Source organism: Bidens hawaiensis, unplaced genomic scaffold, assembly GCF_021521415.1.
Source record: "Bidens hawaiensis isolate Kalapana, Puna unplaced genomic scaffold, B.hawaiensis_p1.1 tig00033846_1, whole genome shotgun sequence".
NCBI lineage: Eukaryota > Viridiplantae > Streptophyta > Magnoliopsida > Asterales > Asteraceae > Bidens > Bidens hawaiensis.
The window spans coordinates 10,155-37,225 of NW_027495823.1; the positions used below are offsets into that span (position 1 = coordinate 10,155).

General features: G+C 32.7%; 3 protein-coding genes across 3 annotated transcripts; 1 reads left to right on the top strand and 2 right to left on the bottom strand.

Annotated features, from left to right (window-relative positions):
- Positions 1 to 2,161: 2,161 nt before the first annotated feature.
- LOC143585437 (MADS-box protein SVP-like) lies at positions 2,162 to 4,594 on the top strand. Its single transcript, XM_077067225.1, has 6 exons — positions 2,162 to 2,280; positions 2,392 to 2,456; positions 2,547 to 2,646; positions 3,219 to 3,260; positions 3,752 to 3,912; positions 4,403 to 4,594. Exons 1-6 carry the CDS (start codon positions 2,200 to 2,202, stop codon positions 4,416 to 4,418), a joined length of 465 nt encoding a protein of 154 aa, XP_076923340.1. The 5' UTR covers positions 2,162 to 2,199; the 3' UTR covers positions 4,419 to 4,594.
- An 805-nt stretch (positions 4,595 to 5,399) lies between these two features.
- On the bottom strand, positions 5,400 to 10,447 carry LOC143585433 (mechanosensitive ion channel protein 2, chloroplastic-like). The gene is made up of 14 exons (XM_077067220.1): positions 10,279 to 10,447; positions 9,311 to 9,461; positions 9,117 to 9,176; positions 8,671 to 8,825; positions 8,428 to 8,551; positions 8,236 to 8,333; positions 8,034 to 8,147; positions 7,874 to 7,934; positions 7,639 to 7,788; positions 7,458 to 7,568; positions 7,179 to 7,346; positions 6,813 to 6,926; positions 6,517 to 6,573; positions 5,400 to 6,447 (listed from the first exon to the last, which is right to left on the bottom strand). The coding sequence occupies exons 2-14, from the start codon at positions 9,389 to 9,391 to the stop codon at positions 5,818 to 5,820; spliced, it is 1,923 nt and encodes a 640-aa protein (XP_076923335.1). The 5' UTR covers positions 9,392 to 9,461; positions 10,279 to 10,447; the 3' UTR covers positions 5,400 to 5,817.
- Positions 10,448 to 15,503: 5,056 nt separating this feature from the next.
- LOC143585434 (uncharacterized) lies at positions 15,504 to 25,846 on the bottom strand. Its single transcript, XM_077067221.1, has 22 exons — positions 25,629 to 25,846; positions 24,506 to 25,015; positions 23,886 to 24,103; positions 23,707 to 23,775; positions 23,506 to 23,640; positions 23,293 to 23,411; positions 22,907 to 23,212; positions 22,309 to 22,396; positions 22,132 to 22,237; positions 21,314 to 21,421; positions 21,065 to 21,228; positions 20,779 to 20,899; positions 20,075 to 20,299; positions 19,413 to 19,603; positions 18,537 to 18,704; positions 18,347 to 18,452; positions 17,448 to 17,585; positions 17,202 to 17,363; positions 16,783 to 16,986; positions 16,198 to 16,392; positions 16,041 to 16,112; positions 15,504 to 15,862 (listed from the first exon to the last, which is right to left on the bottom strand). The coding sequence occupies exons 1-22, from the start codon at positions 25,674 to 25,676 to the stop codon at positions 15,710 to 15,712; spliced, it is 3,606 nt and encodes a 1,201-aa protein (XP_076923336.1). The 5' UTR covers positions 25,677 to 25,846; the 3' UTR covers positions 15,504 to 15,709.
- Between the last annotated feature and the right edge of the window lie 1,225 nt (positions 25,847 to 27,071).

A 27,071-nucleotide genomic window follows, 5' to 3' on the forward strand; every position in this document is an offset into this window, starting at 1 on the left:
CTTATTTTTGAATAACTCACAGTATAATGTAGAGGAAATATAACTAAAGCGTCTCTACAACTGCTTATGAAACCCTAACTCGATGCCATCTCATGTTTCCTATAATGTCTAACCATAACTCGGTTTATATAAACCAACACTAACTTGTTAGCCAAGGCATTAACAATTTTACTTACAATGCGTTCAAGAAACATATTATTATGAAACATAACTATCTCTAACTGACTTATCAATATTGTCTCTCAAGTTCACCGACTTATGACTTAATAATCAAAAGCGAATATGAATTATCAACTCAAATACTCAAAGACTCGTAAAACATATTGACTCTATTTTAGTGGAAACCTCAACCATTTTTATTATCAACTAAAATACTCATAAAATATCAGTACCACAACCTTCTTTTATTAAATTAGAGATGAGTTCGATACCGGACATGTACCCGTACCTAAAATCAGTAAATCAGGGTACTCGTGCCCAATTTATGGTACGGGTACGGGTACGGGTACGGGTACAGGTGCTTTCGGGTACTGTACTTGCTTTGGTACCGCTTTTTTCTTTTTTTAAAAAATCTTCACTAAACGGTATCGGTACCGTACAGTGCTGACAAACAAGTATCTATAATAACAACCAAAACATAATATTAGAACTAAAAATGAAATAAACCGTTATATAAATCCATCCATAATCAAGTAATGAATACCAAAACATACAAAGTCTCTCAAAAAAAAAGTTTTATAAAAATGTTTGAACCAAATTAAATTTATGTTAAGAAAGTTAACATTCGTTTAATCTTCGCTAGTCATCTTTCCATTTTCCTTTTCTTTGTAGAAAAATAAGAGAAAGTTAATACATGTTATTTAATTATATACACAATTACACATACATGAGATAAAAATATATGAATAAACAATATATGTATATACACATATAGATCGAGAAGGAACTCATTCAACTGATATATATTAGGTTTTGAAAATCCTGCTTGAAAGTTAAGTCATAAGTATTGAAAACCTAATAAAAGCTCCTACATGTTCTAAACGGGTACAAGTACATTTAATACCCGTACTTGTACCAGTACCTGTACCCAAAAATACGTGTACCTAAAGTCAGAAAGTACCCAATAGACCTGTACGGGTATTCGGGGAAAAAATATCATCCCTAATTTAAACTAGACTTTAACCTTAACCTACCATGACTCAAAACTCATAAAATCTGGTAATTTAAAAGTCAATAAACCTAACAAATAATTAAACCTGCCTTTTAAACTCTTTAACTGTTTAAGCCCTTCTTCTTTATGTAAACTGATTAAGATTAACTTTCCATACTTGTTGGTCAAAAATTAGCCTTTTTTTGGTAGCTTTCTATTCAATGTTTCAAATTACCGTTATATATTTTAATCAAAATGAAATGAATCAAAAATGCGATATAATTTTTTAACGAGAACTCATTATTGTGGACTTTTATGGGACCTCATCAATACCATACCACCCAACGGGATCAAGTGTCTCCAGGACATGGTGTGGGGGTAAGGTGCTTCCCCTCTATGCTAGAGGTTGAAGGTTCAAATCCTACAAGTTGCAACTTGCAAGCATTGGTGGTTTATAGGAGTATGTTAGTTTGTCATTAAAAAATAATCAACGAGATCAGATGATAACAGTTTGTGCCTTTGAGAGCGTAGGAAACCATCACAAGATTTAAACCTGAAACGTGTGTACTAGAGGAGATCCAGGTGCTTATGACTACACGTCTAGGAGGTTTGTTGTTAGAATGACATTAATGAGTATGTTGTAGGCATTGCCGTTTTCTAGGAGTATGTTAGTTTTCCGTTAAAAAAATAACCAACGTGGTCATGTAATAATAGTTTGTGCTTGGTATATGTCTTTAAGAGAGGTTATGATAGAAAACCACTGCAAGATTCAAACCTGAAACGTGTGTACTAGAGGAGATTACCACTACGCACCTCCGAGGTTTCTTGTTAGATTAAAAAAAACAATGAGTGTGTCGAGCAAATTATTTTCATTTTAACTACAATGTGTTCATAGTTTTGCTTAATTAAAATTAAAAACAATAACTAGAGAGTATTTATGATCACTTTGTATACAATCACATTTTACTATTGTTAACAAACAACGGTTTAAATTACATAACTCTCTTTAAGAATGTTAATTCTAATATTACATGTTTGTGTGGTGAAGCATGCCAGAGTTACTCGGAAAATATAAACATCATTCAAATAACAAAGCCGATAAGGTTGACGAACCTTCACTCGATCTGCAGGTTACATCCCTTGATCTTTAACTAATTAACCAACTTATTTATGTTGTGCTTCTCGACTAACTCGCCAGGTGTCAGTGTGTCACAATAAACATGATTTTCTGATGTCTGTAGCTCCAGGAAAGTGATGAAACAACAAGGATGGGCAAAGAGTTGCTTGACAAAAGTCGAGAAATGAGGTAATATTCTATCTACAAGAACGGGTACATAATTACAACAAGTGAAACACTATAGTTAAATGTATATATATTTTTTATCATGAAAAATAGTCAGTTACGCGGTGAGGACCTTCAAGGATTAACTCTAGAGGAGCTTCAACGTTTGGAGACCTTGCTCCAAGGAGGGCTCCATCGTGTGCGTCGAACAAAGGTTTTAAGTTTTTAGATTCTTTCATATTTTTGTTCTAACGACATATAGCTGTAGTGTTAATATCAACTAATTTATACACTAACAAAGGGTTAATATCAAGAAAAGAAATTGTGTAATACCTTTGATTTAAGGTAATGGTCAACTTTACTATAAAAGATTATATGATTTAAGGTTGGCGTGTGTATTTAGCTAAGAGATCAATTAGTTGTAATAATAACTTTGATTTTAGAATATAAGGCATATTGGTACACTCTAAAGCCTAATATAAATTAAAATGACATGACACTTAGATATGGATTAAATCACTCTTCACTTATGTTAAATTTATTATAAAAGGCAATGGATTATGCTCTTCACGGGTTAAAAGGCAAAGAACATCGTATTAAATTAAAAAATAATATGAGTGAGATGGAGTTAAATGGATTAAACAATTTCCTTTGGGTGAGATGGAGTGAAAAAGAGAAAAATGAGTGATGTGGTGCTTATATGAAGTTAAGAGGGGTTAGAGTATACCTTATGGTCTAACCAGCTGCAAAAAAATGATTTGATTTGTTGATATTGTTCTTTTTCAGGATGAACGGATTGCAAAATTGATAACGAGTCTTGAGCAAAAGGTTGTTTCTTTTAACTTATTATACCAACAATTGGATATTAGATTCTATTTAGTACGTTAGTTAGTTGAAAACCGGCATGTTTCTTAAATGTTTTAGGTAAGAACATTACAAATACTAATTATACAAGTGATTTGAAAACTATGAAAATTTATTAGGATTTTGGGTTAAATCTTGATTTTTCTCAAAACAATGATCATAGCTAATTATGATCATAGAACTCGTTCTAAGAGCGGGAAAGCCTTTATACTTTATAGAGGAAAGGTTCGCCTTCATTCTAACCTTTAGACCCCGCCAATAGTTTGTATGAATGGTATTTTACTTGTATGTTTTTTGTTTCTTCCAAATATAATTTGTAGAATTAAAGTTTTGACTTTATGAATTGTTAACATTTTCAAGGTATTTATTGAAACTTTTGTAGTTGTATACATAGGTTTTTGGTTTCTTGACAAAAGCTAGACTCCTGTATTAATGGTTAGTTATATGATTTGTAGTTGATAAATATGAATTCGAATGGCAAGAGGCCACGAGCCGAGTGTGATAGCTTTGTAACGAACATCGAAGATCAAGGACAATCATCAGATTCTGTGATATGTAGTAGCAACAGTGGACCTCTTCCAGAAGACGATTGCTCTGATACATCTCTTAAGCTAGGGTAAGCTATAATGTTACACGTCCATTTTTCTAATTACTTTTTGTTGTTTTAATAAAGGAGTATCACCAATGGTCAAATCCGTTGCTAATCCTCGGTAAAGGCGGTTAACCACGGAATTCCATCAGTAAAATTAGTGATAGAATATCTTCGGTTTAATTGGATTCCTGATACTTCTTTCTTTAATAGTAAAAGGTAAAAACATCAATGGTAGAAAAAACATGCATTTTATAGTTTAAGGGAAGGTTAACGTAAAAATGAAATTAACGTGCTAAACGTGATAATCAAGTAGAGTAGAGTAGTTATGTAATTACATCATAGAGTAATTACATAATTACTCTACGATGTAATTACATATAATTACTCTACTTGTATGTATAATTACTCTACATGATTCTCATGTTTAGCACATTAATTTTATTTGTATTTGATCCAAACCCTTATAGTTTATATGCACCTTTTATTTATAATTATATTATGCATGTATGCTCAGGTTACCCTTCAACTAAAAAGAGCAAACCATGGTGGAAGATGCCATGATGGTGGTGTTTGAAAGCAATAAGAAGTGGCGCATGGTGGTCGTGTTTTAAAGGAATAAGAAGTGATGTATTGGCTTTAGTTTTATGAGTATTGTCTCGTTATATATGTAATATGTATCTTTTTCATTTGAAAACAAAACAAAGACTTGACAACTTATGTCTTATGATGATATATTACGTATGGTTATTTAACCAATTGAATAAAACACGGTTTAACAATTTTCTCAAATTATGTTTCCTTCATTAATGGAATTGGTTCTTTGGGTTATCAACGATATATCCCGGAGTTGTGGGTGATTATTTATAACTATCACTTATGTTCATAATCATTTGAAACAGGGTTGATTGTATTCGTTTTGTTGAATTCACTCGCTATATGAAAGGAATGAATGCTGAATTAAATAATTTAAAGAGATTCATCTCATGTTGCTATATGTCATTTGTGGTTTTTGAGGACATGGGATAAAGGTTATGGAACTTAGTAGTTACTCTCTGGGTGGTTCATGATCCTTTTTTATGCAATTCTTGTTTATGTTTTCTTTTCTACTACTAATATGTTTTATCTTATTTAAAGTACAGGTTTGTCATCATCTCACCCTCTCATACAATGTTCTGATTTCTTACTATATAGTGATTCTTGTTCGTCTCTTGCCATAAATTTCTAGTTACAATAATATGATTTGTGTCATGCACTCATGCTGAAGGTACCAATTTTGATTTATTGATTTCTGATTTGAAAGTACATATTTTGTGAAGGAATTTTGGCTTAAATGGGCTGAATATAGAGCATCCGCCAGTCCTTGTGACTACCAGTTTTAAAATTTATAGCCATGAGCCGGTAAGACCACCCAATGGTAAGGATGTAAATTCAGCCATATCATCACATCACCTCGCCTGAACCCCTTATGATCTAGTCTCTTATAACACATACATTAAAATCGATCTTCATTTGGCTTTGCACACTAGATAACAGCCAAGGATAATGCTTCATGAATTCGACAAGTATAGCTCAAGCAATTTATAATAGAATTAATTATTTTATTTATATGTAGCCGTATAAGAAATAGGTCAGACCTTAGACCGGCAACATAACCGGCTCAATGATGGGTCTGGTTATAAATACTTAAAATGATTACATGTAAAGTTACAAACTGAAACTGGACCACCACTAAACAGGCTAAGTTCGGGTTTCTGCTTTTGTAATTTTCAATTTTGTTTGAACTGGTCAGGTTTCAGTTCAATGATCATGGTATAAGAACCCGAAGAAATTAATAAGTTACACAATGCAACACACTCCTAGCACCACAATGATATACAAATCCTCGGATTTTGTGAGATACATACATCAAGCCTACTAAAAATCAGCTTGTTACCTCTTTTCTTGTTCTCTTGGTTCGTTTGTCCCGGTCCCTACCGTACCACTCGGCTCATCTTTCTGGTCTTTTCCACTACCTGTAGTTGGTCCACCATTCCCATTTAAGCAGCTAGCCAGTTCCTTGGACTCAGGTGAGGTTGCGGGTCCCATTGCATCCTCGATGGGAAGCATCCGTTTTGACCCCTCTAAAGCCACACCTAGTACAATATTATCTTCCAATGCCGACCTCGTGTTACCACTAGTTGAAGACACTGGCGGTGATGGTGGCGGTGACGGTGGTGACGTGACGATTGCCGGGGTTTTGGGTTCAGTAGCGGGTTTTGGGTTCGGATCTGTGGTGGGCTCTGATGATGTAACCTGAGTAACAGGCTTGCCCTCTTTTTCTTCGGGGTTAATGGATGGTCGAGATGAAGGGTTGGTTTTATCTTCACCGTTGACTTTGTAAGAAGGTTCTATCAGTAAGAATGGACGGTTAGAAGCTGCTCGGTTTTGAGTGAATATGTCGGAAAATGGGACGTTATCGATGTCCGCATCTCGGTAGATTCTTTGCACCGTACGGATGGGTGTGGCCAAACGAGCCCGGTGATGGCTGATCACTCTAAGTAGATCCAACAAGATAGCTTCCTGTTTTTAGATTAACTAAATATAAGTAAAGGGTATTTTTTTTAAGAGTCAAAGTCAGAGAAATCTTACTTTCACACAAAGATATTCTTCAAAATGTGATGTTTTCACAAAGCAAGAAACCAAAATCTGTGAAACAAAAACAAGAGCATACAACTTTACATTAGTGATTAATGACTACTAGTCTTGAGTCAGAAACATACACGGTGTGTGGTTTACTAAAATAATTTAGTGAGAATATTTTAATACACTTTAGGGTGACTTTCAACCCGTTTGACTTCATTTCTTGTTAACAACTCTTTTACTTATTTTACCATTTAAGATAAAAACATAACCTTAATCAACCTAAGTATTTGAGTCAAACTTACCAAAAGAGCTTGATTTTCACGGTCAACATTGTCTAAGAACACTCGTCTATGAAGCTTTTGCTGCTCCACTTGAGGATTTTTGGCCAAAACCTTGCGCATATCAGCCACAATATTCTGTTCCCAAAATATAAACCAATAAATTCAAGACACACATGAAATAAAACAACTCAAGCATGAATCTGATTTCATTAATACCAAATCTGTACAACATGTTAGAATATTGTAAAACAACCAAAACACCCTAGTTTTACAGAGTCATTGTTTTTTATATATCAATAAAAAGGGTATTTTGTCTTTTCAAAAACTTAAGAACGGCTTCATTGAATTTCAATATATGAGTGGCCTTAAATGAAATATGGTACTCACATTAATTTTGTTGACATCCAAGTGACTAATAGCAATGTGAGTCTTGATGCGCCAATGTGTTTTTTGACTCAGATTTCTCACCACATTCACTGTGAACTTATGGTTTGGGATGTGAATTGCCTCACGATCATCACCTCGTATAATTGTTGGGGACCACCAACCCACATGCTGACACAAACAAAAGTATGAAATGTTCACAACAGGTTCCCTAGAATTCTATAAAGAAACTAAAGTAGCAAATCGATAGTTTATGTTTAAAAGCGTACATGATATGCATACCTCAACTGTACCCGAGACTTCATAGCCATCGATTTTTGTTTGAATCCATTCACTTAATACGAACGGTCTTGTTGCATGGATCATTACACTTGAAAGGAAATTTGTAAATATCTACATGAAATAGCCACTGTTTATAATAACTGCATTTTAAACATTTTAGGTGAATTAAGTTTGGATGTACCTCACGACCAGCAAGTGTGAGCAATACAGTACCGAGCCCTCCAGCTGTGACCCATTTTTGAGTAGAAAAACCCAGCAACTCCATGAACAAGGAAATAGATGCAACCCACACTGCAGAATATACAGCTTTTCCAGCAAAGTCATAACCCATCTGTAAATTAATAAAAATTTAAAAGCAAAGTATTAGTTATACTTATATCATGCCATCAAATTAAAATAGATTCTTGGAATCATACAGTTCTTGCATCACCAGGGTCCTTTTTATCCGCAAAGAATTTTTGTGTTTGTTGTATCAAGCTGTCAAAACAATATATAGCATTGACTAAACATCAAATGATGACACAGAAGACAATAAAACTAACATATTCAAACGAATCCAAGATTAACAATTATTACCTTGATAAGCAGTATGCAAATGCCAATACTGTAGATAATGAACGAACAAAATTCAGAAGTCGTAGCTTGACAGCTTGGCTTGATGCAGAAGGTAGAATAAATAGTTCCAGTACTCTGCAAACATCAGTTACTGTCAAAAAAAAGAGAGGGGAATATGGTAAATTATAAGTATTAACAGCTTCTATAATGATGTCACTTTCACCTGCATATAAGTACAGCACCGCCCCATAGCAATAACGGTTGAATATAAGATGTCATCACCTGGTGTTCTTTACTCTTGTCCCAATTATTATCATTTTTCTGTATCAAGTAATTCCAAATTCAGCCTATTAGCAACTTAAGCTCATAATACTAATTTGATAAATATATATATATATATATAATATATACATACCTGCAGAAAAATGACCCTGCACACTCGCAATAAAGGTCCAATACCCCAAGCAGCAAAAGCAATAATTCCAACAGCTGGAATCAACTGCACTACAAGAGATTGACCATGAAAAGCTTCATATGACCTGCAAATAAGCCCTCCATATAAGATGGTAAATTTGCTACATAACCCTAAAAATATAGTAAAAGGGAAATGAAAACGGTTAACAGTAGGATATACAAACACATAAAGAGGAAAAACCACCTTGTCAAAACTGTAGCGGCTGTTTTTAAGATAGGAATGTGGTTTCCACTATTTGGTGAGAAAAGAGATCGACAAACTAAGATTTTACACCTAGTTGGTGTTGGTTTAATTGGCTTCTGTATGGTCAAAAGATGTACATTCCAAGCCTCTTGTAGCTGCAGATGCAAACAGACAAATCATATCTTGAGTCTTGACCTCATGTATAGTAAGTCTTCAGGAAACAGAATTAAAAATTTGTTAATGCATTAATGGCATATGTATAAAAACCACTTCCTCCATCCAAAACACATGTCAAGTTTAACAGGATACATAGTGAGGACCAAAACAATTGTCATTGATGTTTTGTAATGATTAGTAAAATTGTGATCGTGTTGAAACGGTCACCAAAACGAAAAGGATTCATTTAATTTACCACATGACAAAAATAAGTAATCATAGAAACATACCGAGGTATTGGAAGAAAGAGTAGCAGGAAAAAATTGAGTGTGTCCTATATATCTCTTTCCCTAGTGAAAATAATAAGACATAACTTAATAAACACATAAAAAAATTACGTTAAATTCATCCTAGAAGTCCTATAGTTTGTCAATGATTTAAAAAAAAAAAAGATAACCAATGAGGTATGGATAAAATCATGCACCTTAGAATGGCTGCTATATACAGAACTTTTATTGATCCCTGATTCTCGAGAAAAGAGCAAAGAACCAGTTGCGGCCATCATGGATAGATTGTAGGAATGCACAAAAATTCAATATTCACCAAAAATTGAAGGTGTGATGTAGACCTGTATCCTGCAATAAAAAGAAGCCATCAAAGAGTGGATCCTTAATTCTTTGAGGTAATATACCAAAATGAACATTCACTAAACCCTCATGTCTCATACAAATGAATTTTTAAAACCATATGTAAATTACTAGGTAACACATTCATTTGTTTGGTATCAAACCTTGTTTAAAACAAGAACCTTCAAACAGAAGCCTAACAGAAGCAGTAATTTTTCTCTGAAACGTCCAAAAGTCGAAGTGTTTGCTAGTTTACCAGTATCTAAACAAATCAATCTACCGTACACCCAACAATGCTCTTAAAATCCAAAAAGTTAAAAGGCTCAGAACCCGATCCATGCGCAAACTAATAACAAAATCATCAACTTCCAATTTTAAGTAGAAAAGCAATGTGTAAGCATTCATCATTCAAATTGAGATCTTAGCTCTTACTTCATAATGTTCGGTTATATGACTATATCGGTTTTAGGTCAATCAATTTTTCAAAACAGTCAAACATCTGGTCAGACCATGCAAAACCTAACCTAACACCTAACCTAACAATTAAATAGACCTCTAACTATAAATCGGTAGACGCACGAGTAATAAAAACTAAAAGGCTAAACAAATATTATCACAGTATTCATTCAATTCAATACATCTACAAAAATAATAACCGCAATCACTTTAAAAACACTCGAAGAAGTTGCTTTCAACAAATCGATGCGATTCATGCCTCGTAAAACCCTAACTAATAAGTATCAACTAAATTAGGAATAATAAATAAATAAATAAACAGAATAGGAAGAATAATAATCAAATGCATGAAATTAAACAAATAATAAACCTGATGAGGAAGACGAATGGTAAGATCTGAGAGAGATATCGACGAATTGAGTTGAATCGGAGGAGATTATTCCGGCAACGGTGGTGGAGTAAACAAAGAGGATTATTATTATTATTATTATTCTATTGATTTGGATAAAGAGTGACGTGGCGGAAAGAGAGAGGTGGTATTGTATCAACTAACTAACATGCGTACGCAGAAGGTTCCAATTTTTATTTTCTCTTCTCTTCTCTTCTCTTCTCTTCTCTTCTTCGAGTCGCCGAAACTCGGCCACACAAATTAGTTGAAGGAGGACGAATATTATTTATTTATATTCCCTAATAATATTTATATTTGTGTTAATAAATAAACGTGTTGGAATTTCAAATTTGGAATAACTTGATGGGTGACTCGGTTTGGCCTCTTTAACACGCGATTGGATTTTTTCTTTACGACAAAAACTTGGCTAACCCAAGGAAATCTCATACGAAGATTCGATGTCGTGAGGCGTTAATCTATCTATTGGTGTTTTACCCGAGTTTAAACGTGAGAATATGACACATAAGTGATTGAGTTGGATTGAGCCCGTGACGTCAAATAGAATAAACTCTTAGATGAACTTAGCTTTACCAAAGTAGCTATGATGATTGGATTTAAACTTAGTTATAATGTTTTATAATAATTTAAAAAGTATATATGTTTTTATTAATCTTAACTATCGTCTTTTGGTCGATATCGATCCCAACTAATGAATTGGCTGCTGACGGACCCAACTTTTAACATATTTGTTTCCAACGATCCGCAACCAACATAATCTTAACGTCGTTAGTTGTAGGTCACCGGAAAAACGTTTTTGGCCGGAAAAGTCATATTTTTTTTCTAAAAAACACCACCTGAAAACCACCACTAATTGACTCACCACCAACCAACCAACCAACACCATTTGAGCACCAATTCTGACGATGGATCTATGGTTCCGACAACCTCAATAATTGAAGCTTTAACTAGAAAAATGTTCCTAATGATACGATATAAAATTACAAAGATGTTTGGGACGAAAATGTTGAGTTTTCCGGTCAAGAACGTTTTTCAGACGACATGCAACTAATGGAGTTAGGATTCTGTTAGTCATGAACCGTTGGGAACAAATGCGTTAAAAGTTGGGACCGTCAATAGCCAATTTGTTAGTTGGAACCGGCAGTGATCAAAAGATAATAATTATTAATAAAAACCAATACACCTAATTAAAAAAGAAAAAAATATAAGGAAAAAAACTTCATAATCGTAAATGGCTCAGGTTTAAGTGTTACATATACGATGATACGAGTGTATCATGTTGTAATCATGATGGTGTAAGTTTTGTAGTTTGTCATGGGCCTTGTATATTTGAAGTATTTTAGTAATTCAATCGAATAATATAAAAATAAAACAGTAATGAATATTCATGTTTTGTCACGGAAATAACATTTACAAAAAGTCAGAACAAAGACTCTTATTTTACAATTGGGAATCATTACAACAGTTAAGTGAAACGACACAACTCTTTGTGAAAGAATATTACATTTGGTGGTTATAAATGTTGGCAATTATTTAACTACCCTAGAAGTAAAATCATTAGAGTTAACTACATCAGTAGTAACTCAAGTTGCTATAGATCAACCTATTGGCACGAACGAACAAGATGATGGTGACTTGTTACTAGTTACTACTAATCGGACTTATTCAGGGGTGATTTTATCGGAGTGGAAAAGATTTTAGAAAATATTAAAGTTAGCTCATACACTTGGATTAAACATCGGGCTAAGATACATGGTGTTTGTTTGATTACTTTAGACTTGGTTAGTGGGATGTATTTTTTTCTTAGGCTACTTTCTGCTGGTGTATTTGTTCTTGGTTTGGGTCTAGCCTCTGGCTAGTTTTCTTAATATAAGCATGCAGTTCTAGAAAAAACTAATCGGACTTGTTACTAATGGGCCAAGTTGTTAACAATCCAATTGCCACTTATGATCAATTGCAACTACTACTAATAACGAGTTTCAACAGATGACCTTTGCCAAGGCCAGTGGAGCTACCTTTGTAGATACAGGGTGCGCCCAAACCCAATCTATTTTTGGTTTTATATAGAAACTATAGTATGTATTAACGAGCGAACCAAATCTTTTTCGGTGACCGAACCCATTATAATTTTAAATTGAAAGGAAGAGAACATTGAAGATATATATATAGTCATAGTGGTGTTTTCAGTTTTTCCTGTGACGACATGTAACTCTGCTAAAAAAATATCTCAAAGTGTTGAAGAACTGGAGTATAAAAAATTGCCAATTGCCAAAAGTCAAAACCTATAGCTTAAACCGATTTCTTTTATTTATTGGTATTTAACAAAAAGAAGTTTAAGAAAAGAGAGTAACATAGCATGCTAAACTGACAACACGCTGCATTACACACAAATCTTATAATTTAATAGTTTAAAGCAATTTTATAATATTTTTTATTATAGATCGTTTTGTTTTCTGATATATCAATTTTACAATGAAGCTTTATCTTTTTTATTAGTTAACCATAATCGTGATAATTTCCATACAATGATTATTAATTTTTGTTATTGTTAGCTAGCGGTTCAGTTTCGTTAACATTCAACTATAGGACACCTTTAATTATTCGTTAACTTTCTTTTATTCACTGTTTAACTTTGTTTTCTTTTTGTTTATTGCTACAATAACTTTTTGTGATTGTGTATTGTTATCACAACTTTCGTCAATCAATGAGAAAAAAATTATATACATATATATATATATATATATATATATATATATATATATAAGGGCTCATTTTTTAATACTCGTTCAGGGCACCCCGTCTTGAAGGCGGCCACAAACAAATCCAAGGACCAAAAAAACCCGAACTCATAAAAAATAATTTTTGGCTCCGCCACTAGCCAAGGCAATGGTGGTTCTTCGTGCACAACGTGTGGGAAATATTAAATTAGTTATATAATTATTTTGTTTTGAAGGTATTCAAGTATAACATTATGATTTGTGTAGTGTATATGTAATTCTGTTATATACATAATCAATATATAATTACTCTTCATGATTTAAGTGGTGTAAAAATTACTAAAAACGATCAATTTTTTAACGTGTTAAGTGTCTCGAAATGCAAGTTGAGATGCATGCAACTTTCGGCCGAGCTCAAAATGTATACAAAATTTCACAAACGAGGGGGGCGGGCTCAAACTTTCGGCCGAAAAAGGCTAAACTTACACCACGTATAAAAATTTTAGGCCGAAAACGGGTAAATTTACACTGCTGCGCACAAAAACAGGAGGGCCGGGGCCACCCCGGGCCTCAATGAAGCTTCGCCCCTGAAAATAAGTACATTGAATTTGGTTGATATAATTGACCTCTTCTTGATTCCGTTTCTTTCCCTATTTGAGATAGATGAATCAATGGAACTTTGATCCCCGATTCCTGGTTGGTCTAAAGCAGCGGCGGAGCCACTCATACGGCACCGGGTTCGCCCAAACCCATTCTATTTTCGGTTTTATTTAGAGCGTATAGTAGTTATTAACGAACGAACCCATTCATTTTTAGCGACCGAACCCATTCATTAAGAAACGAAAAGGCGAAGAAAGCATATCAGAATTTTTCCAGTGAACGGAAGGAACGTCGATGGAGGAATCGGTAGCTACGTATATTTGTTGAAGAAGAAACAAAGCACTGACACCATGTTGAAAATAATGTTTTCAAATTTTGTTTTATTTTACTTTGAGAGATAATAGTATATTAGCATGTTAACTTTCTAGGATTTTATTCTTCATATATTGATATTGTAGTTTTTATTTTATTTTTATTTAACCGTTACTATATATAATTAGAATATTTATTAGATTATGTGATTTTTTTTATAGGTTTTTCTATTCTTTCTCGCAAATAATTGAGTGATTCCTTTTACTTTTCATAATTAGATTTGTTAAAATTTCTAAAGTATTTTCTTTAATCACTTTAATTTTTTAAAGTTCGAATCCCACTTGTGTCATTTTTGGATGAATATTGGCAATGAAATATTTGAACTATGTCTTGTTTTTGTGTTTCTAGAGTTTTAGTTATGGTAGAATAATTTTTGAGTTAAAAGGTTATATATCGTCCCGTCAGCAAATGTATGTTATGTGACCTGATCCGACCCGATCCGACCCGAAAACTTTGACGCTGGATAATAATAAATTAATTCTGTAAATGATAGCGAACCCATAAGAAAACTTTTCTGGCTCCGCCACTGGTCTAAAGTCTCGGTGCGTATGGCAATACGATGAGAGCACCTTTTAAGTTGGCTGAAAAAGAAAGACGAATTGAAAATTGGTCAATAAAAGAATCACACTAGTTAGAATTTGGGAAAAGAGTGCTCTCTAGGCTCTCCTGGTCAACTGAGAGTTCGCTTTGCCGGTCCATGAATATGTTTCGAGGAGTTGGCCAGATACTAATCCAATCCTTGCCTAAAAATGTATCTAGCATGCATTGTGTTTAACTAATAATAAATTGATCAAAAGAAGAAAGAAACGTGATAATGGTTATAAATTTATAATGAGAAAATTATAGGACATACGGTATTACCTACACAAAAACATTATACTTGCATAAGTGAGTATTATTCTTACTAAAGACTTCCATTAGAGTTATATGAAGACAAATACGATGTATTTACAAATGGTGACACATTAAAGTGTCCTAGGGATTATTTCTCAATAATGTTTATAAAAATTAGAGTGAAAAAAATTAGGAAGAAATTATTTTTAGATATATGTGAGAATCTGAATAAACAAATAAGCACACGATTATCACGGTTGAATCATATTTTGTCCTTTATCTTTCATAGATTTTTATGTTCATTCATCACAAGAAGTCAAAAAATCAAAACATGCGTTACCGTTTTTTTTTTCTAGAAGACAAATAGAATCCGGTCATTTTTCTACAAATAAGAAACGAGACATTTTTTTAAATTCAAAATACGCGTTTTCATTCTTTATTTTTTTTTATTTATTTTAAGAGAGAAAACTCGTTTTTTTACAAAGGATTTGGTTACCACCTTAAACTTGATTTTAAGTTTAAATTACTTTATAATTCATAGGTAAAACCATCCAACTTCTAAATATACTCTTGTAGTTAATTATTATCCAAAACAAACCATTTTGAAAAGTAGGATGACTTTAGTATCAATATGAAGTATAATGACCAATAGCTAAGAAACCATAAAACAAACAAAAAATACTTGCTTTGCTATATGAAAAAATTATAAGTGCTCTTTAATCACTACTATTAATGTAAACATCAAGAAATCAATTTATATACTAGCTAACCATAATGGAACCTATTATAACACCCTCATTCAGATGAACAAAAAAACGACTTCTACAGTCAACACGGTCAGCTTTCTTCCTGTATGTATATGCAAATGGTTTCTAATAGTAGAAAGTATCGTTCTTGTAACTACCAGCGTCCTTGCAGAGCATTGACCGCACTTCAACTATTGATCTTGGTGGTTCAACATCCTTCTCTTGAAGTGTGTTACCGAGCAATTGTTGCATCTGTGATGCAAATATGTCATCCAAAATCTGTGTGTTCAAAAATTACATGTTACTAAACAAGCCAATATAAAAAAAATAATTAAAAAATAATGATAACAATAAACGAAAAACTAAAATTATCATGTTTCGAGTCAAAAAATATATGCACACAAACAGTTAGCAATGTGTACAATTTGTAATATTCAAGGGGCATAATGATACTTACAGAAACAGAAACTCGTGAACCTTTGTACCATGAACGGTTCTCTTTTCGGTTCTCAAGAAAACCCAAAACATCCTGAAACAACACAGAACATGTGAGTACAGATAAAGATTGTATTTTTTATTCTTTTCATTTTAACAAAAATGTTATGTTGACTCACTTGCCCCATTCGGTCCCAATAACCTCTGCATGTTGCAATAAAAACATGGGTCTCAAAGATCGTATGAAGATGATTTATTGTATTGATAAGTTGATCTTTTAACGGTTGCATCCTGCATCGAATCTCGGATTCCGCAACACTTTCCTTTGAATCTTGAAGGATTTTCTTGAGTTTTGTACTGTTTTGTAATCTTGTCTGCACCAACGACAAATAATCCAAGAAAATTATGTGGTAATCGTTGAAATAGCAATAAATATTCAACATATATCAAATGTTTGAAATAAAATGATTTAAGAGGTTTCATGCATTAAAAGTACAAATCAGTCGACTTTCAACACATTTGCTTTTTAATAAAATTCAAGAATATTAGATGTTTTTGCAAAATGTTTGAAAACTTTTGACCTTTATAAAATAATGAGGGTATCAAATATAATTACAAGAAATGCATTATTTAAAAATGATAAAGTTTTCGGAATAAAATGCTTTAACCCATTAGACCTGTTAAGATGGGTCGAAATTGCAACCCTTAGAGAAAATCAATAAACCTGACTCAAAAATAAAATTAAAAAAAAAAAAAAAACTCACATTTTCAACTAGTTTCTCAACGACTGCTTGAAGATAATTTCTGAATTTGGATCTAAGCATCACCGTGACTTCACTCAAACATTCTCCGGGTGCTACGTTTCCTCCATTAGGAACGCAACACGAACCCCATGACTTCAGTTGTAGCTCGATTTTAGGGCGCAAAACGTCAAGCATTCTCTTCATCGAGTTCAACAGAATTCCAAGCTGCATCCACAACAAAAATTAAAATATATAAAAAGAATAGGGATAACCGTAATATACTAATACCATTTATTAACTTTATAAAAAAGACCATAGTACTATAACAATTTTTGACCCGTTAACTCAACCATCCATTTTGAATACTAAGATTCCTACAAAAGTATAACAAATATGACATTTTTACAAATACAAACAATGAAAACATATAGAATACAAACCTCGGGAGGCACCACATAAGGATTTGTGGTCCTTTTGGTGAGCTTTTGAACATATTTTAGCCCAAACTTCTTGGGAGTCATGTTCTCTTTCAAAGGGGCCACTACATCCGCATATTGTTTATCAAGGGCTTCAATAACCGCTTTTTCAATGTCAGCAACCGCCTATTGATTAATGTTAACGTTAAAAACATGTCCCTTAAACAACAATATTGAAATTGTAATCATAATTAGCAAATTAAAACGTACATTCTCCAAAGCAAAGGTATACTCTGGCCATCGGCATACAATGACTTCATAATCGTTCAAAGTCTCTTTAAAGCGATCATACATCTCATCCACGAATGGAGTAGTTGAATGTTGTGTCCTCACTCCAGACCATTTCACCTATATTTAATATTTACACATAAAATGCATAACCAATATGCATATGTATGTGTGTGTGTGTATCTATAACCCATAGTCTCATACAGCATGTATGATAATTCCCTCTTTCCCAAAAATAAATTGCCTCTTACTCAAAACTAAAAAAACTAAGAAAAGTATCATTAAATATGTAAATACTAGATACACAAAATACTACAAAATGAGTGTAAGCAAGCCAAGAAAGCTGCTGGTGAGCAACCTGAGATCGGCTCGCGAGCCTAAACAAGCCTCTTATTTATATAATTTTTAAGTAAATATGTTAAATATATATTAATCTAATATATATACAAAAAGTAACAATATAATATATATTACTTTATAATTTATATAGAAGAATTATAATTATAACTATATACAAAAAATAACTATATATATAAATTAATTAATAAATAATAAACAAGCCGAACTCGAGCTCTAGAAAGTTAGCCTAGAGCTTCAGCTTGGCATGTTTACACCCCTAAAAGATATCCATGCCACCAACCAACTTAAAGGATTGTATGTTCCATTAAGTCAATAGAAATTCTTGTGATTGTATGTAATCAAAAAATATGTTAAAAAAAAAACTATATTAACTGATTCGTGTCAAACTTTTAACAAAAAAGGCACAACTAAAACTCTAATTTAATTTGGGGCAGGACAAAAATAAGAATATTTAAAAACATAAATGTGATGAGTAACAAATAATATTTAAAAGGTGCAAAAGAAATCTGCTTATTGCATACCTTATCCACCTTACACGTCTCCAGAAGAAGCAAACGCTTATCTTGAATCCATACCATGATATACATATGAAACAACTCTTTTGCATCGACCCCATTTTTTACAGGACTGACAAAATAAATAAGAAAACAAATTAACCCATGCAAAGTCAAACAATTAGCATATAACAAAAGTTGGTCAAATATTACTTACTTAATATTCCAGCTGGCAAGATCTTTTTGGAAGTCTGCAGTTGCAATTACAAGGTCGGTAACATGAGGGGAAGGAGCGGTAGGAGGGCAAGCAACAAGAAAGGATCTTAATCTGCTTGAGAGTTCTGCACTGTATATTGCTGATGAAAGATTTGGTAGGTCGATAAAACTGCGAAAAAAATAATGTTTAAAAGAGGCATTACAAATATTAGATATGACAAAACTACCCTTGTAAAATCAGCTTAACTTTTCAGATTTAAAGGATAGATCAAATATACGAAAGAGGTAATTCTCTTAATGATTGAACATGAACAAACAAACATGAGCATACGTAAACTAGCGAACGAACGTGATTGTTCGTATTCGTTCCTTTAATTTATCAAAAAAAATTCCATGTTCATGTTTGTTCAATTATTAAGCAAACAAACTTCCCGACGAATGGTTCGCTAAACGTTCGGTCCTGCTTACAACCCTAAACACAATAAAACATAAACTAATAAACATGAGGATTATCATTAGTTTAAGTTCAGTGTGTTTATCTATATAGAATGTTTGATTGTGCTTAGGCCTTAGGGGTTGTAAACAAACCGAACTTTCAACAAAGTGTTCGTCAGGAAGTTCATATACGTTCGTTTGTTTGATAAATGAACGATAATGAACAAGGATATTTGTTCGATTAATTAAATGAACGAACATGAACATGTCCGTTCGATTGTCACTTCATGAACATCCGATTATGTGTGTGTTAATGTTTGTTCATTTACATTCGTTAATGTTTGCTGATTTGCGTATGCGCATGTTTGTTTATGTTGGGTCATTAAAACTGTCAAGAGTCAAGACAATGTTTTTCAAATAGAATGACAGAAAGAATACACACCTTGGGAGTATATTGCAATTGTGCATCTCAATGTCTGTAAAAATCTCATTTCTTATGTTCATGCAAACGTGTTTCATCTTCTGATAAGCAGTCGTAACACCTACAGAATCCATTATAACGCCTTCACCATTCCCACTAACAAACTCATCGGTTTCAGTCAAGTGTCTTCTAGATCTTTTTTTAGCAGCAGCCTAATGATCAAAACAAATTATGTGTAGTTATAATAAAGGGTAAATATGTAATAATTCTAATTATGACTCTTTTAAAAAAGAAAAGTTGCACCTTTTCTTTAAAGTATTAGTTAAGAGTGAAATCGGGAATTGCATTTTTGTCGATGTGATCTTTCAAAAATTATGGATATCATAACTCCTCAAAATTATTGTTTGCTTACACTTTTATTTCACTTGACTATAATACCCTCATTTATGAATTTCCTAATTTTTATTTCATTTTTACATCAAACTCAACAACACAAACTGACTATAAAATGATAAATCAAAATCATGATTTTAGATGAAACAAGAAAACATTATGTCTTAAATTAAAACTAAAATCGAAGACGTTAACGTCGACATACCAAAAGGATAAAAGATGAGGGCAATATAGTCATTTTACTAAACTGTGAAAAAGTCAATATTACTAAAGTGTGTAAAATTGTGAACCTGGAAATAGCCATATAATTTGTTCTGTGCTTCAGGAGATAATATATCATGAGTGAGTTTATAAAGTTTAACAGCATGTTCCAAAACCGGTGCAGCCACTCCAGTAGCAGGCTTAAAAACGTCCATTATGCCAGATGGCGATTGCTCATCAAGTGACTTGTAATTCTCAAAAACAAGAGCAAGGAGTTGTTTGATTTGCTCTTCAATCTCTCCCAATATTCTATTCTGGTAAAATCACCAAAACAATACCTTTGATTAGGATACAAAATGCAATATATTGTTATTTAAACAATAAAATAATATACAAAATGCAATATATTGTTATATTGATTAGGATACAAAATGCAATACAGTAGTTTTAAAAGTTAAAATACAACTTCTAATATTAGGAATTTGATATGAAAATGCATTCTAAAGTGATAAATACAAGAACAATAAATTAATAAAATTACATTTACATTAGCAAATTATATTGAATTACTGATTATTTTGGCAATTGAAACTAATTATTGTTAATCATAATTCCCTTTTGCCAAACACTAAAAACTAATTATTGAAACTTTTTATTGGAATAATAAGTTCAGATTAACCTTCAATATCAAATGAACACTTCACTATTTTCAGACTCAATTTTTTTTCAATGTATTAAGTAATAAACCATTGTATATAACTAAATACAAACAAATAATTAGCAAACGTTTAACCTCTTGATGACTAAGGGCGCTCTTGCTATTTCCCTTCAACATAATTGGTAATAACAAGTCATACACCAACGAGAGACAATCAGCTGTTGGCGTAGCAACATCCATAACATACGAAAGATACCTGAAAACAATGAAACAACACATGTTTTGTAAACATTTTTGATGGGCCAAAATTATTTAATAGAAATAGTTACTTTTTTTTAACAAAAAGTTTTCTGGGTTGACCAACCCATTACCCAACCCGAACTTTTTGTCACCTCTAAAACCAAATTGTATAACATCAAACCTTAGCTTGGTATAAGAATCAGAAACACCATAATAAGATGAAAACTCATCAAGTAACCATTTCCATGGACCACGCAACAATAAATTTCTTTGTTGGAACTTTTGTACTTTCATGGCAACCTCCATAACAATGTCACATGCCACCGTTTCAGCTACAGAACCGCACTGCAAAACAAGAAGATTTCTTGGTCAAACTATCAATGTTTTCTTGGTCAAACATAATGAATTTAGTAATTTTAACATGACTAACCTTGATGCTATCATCTAAACTTGTTGTATAGTTTATGTACAGTTGAATTTTACCAACAAGCACATGCTCCGGTTCCCGGTATATAGACCACCAGCGAAGCTTCTCGTTCTGAAACAAATATAATAAATATACAAATAAAATAATTGCAATAAATAGTAATTAGTTCACTTAATTTTTCAAATCTGGTCATTTAACTTTAACAATCATTACTAAAACCACTGCATCCCAGTTACTTTGAGAGTCGGTCAATTTGGGTTGCGTTTTATCTAAGACGGATCAACTTGGTCAAGTAAGTCATCATCATCATCATCGTCGTACTCAGTATATCCCACCAATAGCAAAGCTATGGTAGGGTCTGAGGAGGGTAAGATGTAGACAGCCTTACCTCTACCCCATAAGGATAGAGAGGCTGCTTCCGGTGAGACCCCCGGCTCGATAGTAGTTTTGCATCAAGCCTTGGACATAAGGCACATAGCACTCAATCATCGGGACCGGCTGATCGGTGCATGTACCCTTGTCTTTCGGCTATCAACGCCACTACATGATGCCTGATTAACCGTCCGTCACTTTTAACGTTATTTTCACGAGATTAGTAAAATAACGTCAAAATTAGTGCAATTTCACTTTTGCCCACCCGAGGCAAGTAAGTAACGAGTTCAAAGATGTCCAAAGTCAATACATACAATTTTTGACAAACTGAATGGTTTTAGCAGTGATTTTGAAGTCCAAGGATAAGATAAGAAACTAACTGAATATTTGTTGTTAGTTATTGCAATTTGACCCTTCACCAAAAAATCAAATGATTTCAAAGAACTTACTGGATCTTCAGATATGGTAGCCAGCTGGACGAGGACCCGACCACAATATTTCCCCTTAGAATCAAATACTTCAACAATCAAGTCATCTCCAAGACTATCTGGCAGACTGCAATCTCAATGGTTAGTAACTAGCTTCAATCAATAAATCACAAAATAAGAAGAATGTAACAAACATACAATATATGAACTTCACTGGATCCAGGTTGCATTCGGACAGAATCCTCTTCAACCGAACTTTTTAATCTTAACGAACACGAGTATGTCTCTGTTGACAAATAATCAGTTTTATACCTTTTTTTTACCCTAATTTAAACATTTTACTCAAGAAATTAGGAAATAGATAATCAAGAAATTCTGGATGATAACTTTAATAAAGATTATAAAATTTATTATTATAACTAAAACTAAATAAATGGTCAATATAAAGAAATATCTACATAAAACAAAAGGTCCTTTTTTGGTCACTAATTTCATGATTAATCAATTTCAATAATCAGTTTCATACCTTTTTTATTCTATTTTAAGCATTTTCATCTACATTTCTTGTTAATATTAAAAAAAAACGATAATTATGAAATGTTAGATGATAACTTCTTAACAAAAAGATTTTTATTAAAACTAATCAAAAATAAAATATTTAAATTAATACCCTAGTTAAACAATTTGGTCATTTAAATTAGTTTAGTAGATACCCAAACAACAATTATCTGATTATTACAACTTCAAAGAGAAGAAACACATCTAAACACTAAATAATAAAAAGTAATCTACAAACCTTGCAAAACTTCATTGGCGGATGAAGTGGTTCGTAAGCTTGAAACACCAGTTTTTATAAGGCCAGAAATTTGTTTAATATATTGTCCGCTTGCTTGCATGTAAGCCAAGCTATGTTGAGAAAAAGAACCGTTGATGGGCTTACGAGGTGAAAACGGAATTCTTTTAACCGCTTGCCACCCAGATGACATCTTGGATTGTACTGTTGCACAATGTCGTTTAACGGTTTCCATTTTAACTTTTGGTGGTTTAAGTGATGAAAAGTTGCATCCTGTAGGTGGGTCCACTCCCATCCTCACCTTGCGAACTGCATCCATAGAAAATCAATATCACAATTATTAGAAATTTGGTTTACTAAAAGTCAATGTGTTGACTAAAAGACAATACCTTGAACCTTCATTTTCCCAACCATTTTCTTTGGTTTTGCTGCACTTCCTTTGCTACCAACTTCTGAAGACTGTTTTACAAGCAATTCACCCTCTGATTGCAGTAACACTTGTTGCAAACTAAACCAAAGATCAATCGAAAATATTAAAAATAAGAAACAACATATCAAATAATCTACACGAGAGAAATAAATTAATGAATAAATAAACTCACTCAAAGGTACTTCTTAATAAAGCACATTCATTGTCAAGAAACATAGGGGCCTCCATACAACCCTTGGCCCAAGCATGTAAGCAAAGCCGAACGCATGCGTCATACGCAATCACAGAATGCCAAGGCCCAAGTGAACTAGTTCAAGAGAAAACAATGTATTAGCTAAAGGGTATAATAGTAATTATTAACTTTGTAATGTACCTTGCGTGAAACGTGGGAAGATGAGCATGAAACGGTCCTGATGAGGGCCCGCTTTCCGCACCAACGTTCCTGGTAATAAAAATGCATAAAAGTGTTCAGCTTTTTCTTGGTTTTCAAGATTATATTTTTCTTGGTTGACAAAGATCAAGAAACGAACACATTACGGAGAACAAACGAACCTATTAGACGATTTTGAAGTCTCATTGTTATGATCATCCTTCAAATCTACACTAGGAGTCTTCTTTTCTATAACCGGTTTAACTTCAAAATCGTGAGACTTACGTCTCAAAGGTGTATGATTCGATATGGAGGGTTGGGGATGTTCTTGCTGCTTGATTTCTCCAACAGGGCCCGAAAATGGAGGTGCACTAGGAATATCTTCAAAGGACCTATGATCCTGCAACAGTTGACTTTCATAGGTAAGCATAATACAAAAAAGAAATGTTTTATTATAACAAATAATGTACATTTAATCAAATGGGATGCTTGCTGCTGAAAACTTGTTGCAGCCCATTTGACTTGTTTCTAATCTGGTCAAAGGTTCAAACGTGAAATTGACCCGTTTATCTCAAAACGAGTTAAAACTGAAATTGGTCTGTCTATCTATAAATAAGTCAAAATTGCACCTCTACAACATCAGATTAAAGAAGATTTTATTAAACATGACCAAAACCTTTTACAACCAAATATACAAAACCAATAGTTTACACACAAAAAATAATTATCATCAGTAATCAATACTTAACTCCAATAACATTCAGGTAAAGAAAAAAGGATTAAACTCAAAGTTGGCTTGTACCTTTCTAGAAGCATTCACATTGACCCGTGGCGGAACTTTTGTCGTTGAGAACTCAGTGCTACCATTTGAATCATCCGATTCATCGTCAACATAAACATTATTATTTGCAACACGGTTTGTATCAATTCTTCTAGCCCCCATTGTTTCAACCGTAGAGCTGACATCACTCGAGTACACATGATACCGTGGGCGCACATGCGTAGGATCAAAAGACCTATTCCCAGGAAGAACTCTATCATCTTGAGGGGAGGAATCTATTGAGTAACATCCACCGTACACCTCACCGTCTGAATCAGTTGACATGTCATTTTCAGAAGCTGAATTTGTATCTTCTCCCGGTAATACTTGAGATATTGGAATAACTCCCGGCCCGGGTAGATGCCCGCTTCTGAACTTTGAAGCCGGAGGTAATCCGAACCCTCGGTTACCGTTTCGTGAAGTAATGGGATCGATTCGAGACTGCTGATTTGGGACATAGTAAGGAACCTCCTTCATCGAATTATTCGACCCCTGAATTTAAAACCATCATTATTCACATATTTAACAACCTTCATCAAATTTACAACACAAAGATTGTTCTTTGTATTTTTTAACATAAGAGAAAGAAATTAGTGTAACATTTTCAATTTTTAGTTATTATTTAAACAAACCAATGTACCAGAAATTAGGTATTCATGTTCACAATATACAATTTCAAATAAACAGGCTTCATAATAAAAAGTTTAGATTTTTAAACATAACAGAAACAAATTAGTGTAAATCCCAAATGCAACAGTTTCAAGATTTTCTTTAAAAAAAACATAATTTTCAATTTCTAGTGATTATTATAATAATTTTCTGTATGGGAAATTAGGACCTATACAACCATAATATTAATTTAACAAATTAACAACTTATTTAACAATGCTAATTTTTTTTTACTTTCAAACATAAGAACAAGAAATTTAACAAAACCCTAAATCCCATTTGGGTAAAAACAAGCATACTTCAATCTTTCAGTAATTAATATTTTAATTTTAATAAAATTTTATTAAAAAAAATTAGGGTTTGTTGTTCACATTACAAAATTCAAGATTTTTGAAAATTTTCAAAATTGTCAAGTTTGAGGATGAAGAAAGCTGACCTCTTTAACCCATCTAAGTGCATTGTTATCCAACCCTTCAGTAAACATGACTGTTTCTAGGGTTTTAGAATCACATCCAGCAATGACAATCAAAAACCCAGATCAGAAATCAAGAAACTTGCAAGTAAAAAACAGTAAAATGCAAGTGGGTAACTATTGATCAGGTTATGGGGTTTTGATGGTGAAAACTGAGAGTGTGTTGGAGTTGATGTTTAAGCAGGTGAATGTGGAAAAATAATAAAAAGAAATAAATCTTGAAGTGAAGAAGAGAGGTGGATCTGATAACAGCAGGAAATAAATATTAATATATTAATTGAAATGGAGTTTCTGCTTCTCTCTCTAACTTTTTGGTTCTCTCTCTCTAGACTCATGCTGACTGTGGGCTGTTTATTTTTTATTTTTATTTTTTTTATTTACCACGATTTTAATTTATTTACTTTTATAATTTTTTTAAAAAAGCGTAGTCTCACAAGAGTATATAGATGGAAAAATCTTTAGCTGTTAAAAAGAAAAAGTAAGAGTCATAAATTAATATTAACTTTTGATAATAATCTATATTGCTACTTTGACTTTCATTACTCAAGGAATTTTGGTTTGATAGATTGTGACTCTATTTATGTAGTTTCATTTTGAGATACCTCTTCGTTAGTGTATGGTTGCCATTAACAAAAATAATGTAAGTTATAAGTTAAGTGATCCCAACTATTAATTGACTAATTAGTCATAGTTTGGATTATTAAATTCTAATATTTCAAGAAATAATTGGTTAAATTATTTATATTAATAAATAGTTTAAGTTAAAATTCTAAATATTATTAAACACTTTTTAAATTCTATACATATAAATCTCATTGTTATTAATTTTTTTAATAGTTGTGTATTAGTAATGCAGGTAGCCAATAGAATTAACTCATAACAAAAGTAGTACCTTTTCTTAACGTTATTGTGATTCATTAATTATTGTAGGTGTAGCAATAAAGACGAGCATATGAAACATATATTATTGTACATTTATAACTTTAAAAGTATGAAAACTATACGATTATAACATTATAAAAGATAACGACACTAGCAATTCACTGCGAGTACAACAAAAGAACAATAATTTGTAAAATGATGAAATACGTGATAAACGTCACTTAATATCACGCATCTCATATATATGTTCTGTATATGATTCTTTTTGAAAGCATATTATTTTAAAGGAATTGTTAACATAAAACGTTAATTTGGTCACTCTAAATGTATTATTAATTCTCAATTTATTATAAACAAACTAGAACTAGAATAGCAATGCCAAACTTGGGGACGAAGGAACTGAGTAAAAGAGTCAAAACAAGAGATGAGCTTGAGTGGAGGGATACGTGGACAAAGTGGCAATGTGAGGGACCGACTTTTTAGCCATTTTTATTATTTATTTATTTACTTGTTTAACTATTTATT

Coding starts and splice junctions, on each gene's coding strand:
- LOC143585434 (XM_077067221.1), bottom strand. CDS start 25,676: ATGTTTACTGAAGGGTTGGATAACAATGCACTTAGATGGGTTAAAGAG. Junction 23,213..23,292: donor TGGGAAAATGAAGGTTCAAG/GTATTGTCTTTT, acceptor CTATGGATGCAG/TTCGCAAGGTGAGGATGGGA. Junction 22,397..22,906: donor CGCCAATGAAGTTTTGCAAG/GTTTGTAGATTA, acceptor ATTTGTCAACAG/AGACATACTCGTGTTCGTTA.
- LOC143585437 (XM_077067225.1), top strand. CDS start 2,200: ATGCCAGAGTTACTCGGAAAATATAAACATCATTCAAATAACAAAGCC. Junction 2,281..2,391: donor AACCTTCACTCGATCTGCAG/GTTACATCCCTT, acceptor TGATGTCTGTAG/CTCCAGGAAAGTGATGAAAC. Junction 3,261..3,751: donor TAACGAGTCTTGAGCAAAAG/GTTGTTTCTTTT, acceptor TATGATTTGTAG/TTGATAAATATGAATTCGAA.
- LOC143585433 (XM_077067220.1), bottom strand. CDS start 9,391: ATGATGGCCGCAACTGGTTCTTTGCTCTTTTCTCGAGAATCAGGGATC. Junction 8,334..8,427: donor GCAGGGTCATTTTTCTGCAG/GTATGTATATAT, acceptor TACTTGATACAG/AAAAATGATAATAATTGGGA. Junction 8,148..8,235: donor GGTGCTGTACTTATATGCAG/GTGAAAGTGACA, acceptor TGATGTTTGCAG/AGTACTGGAACTATTTATTC.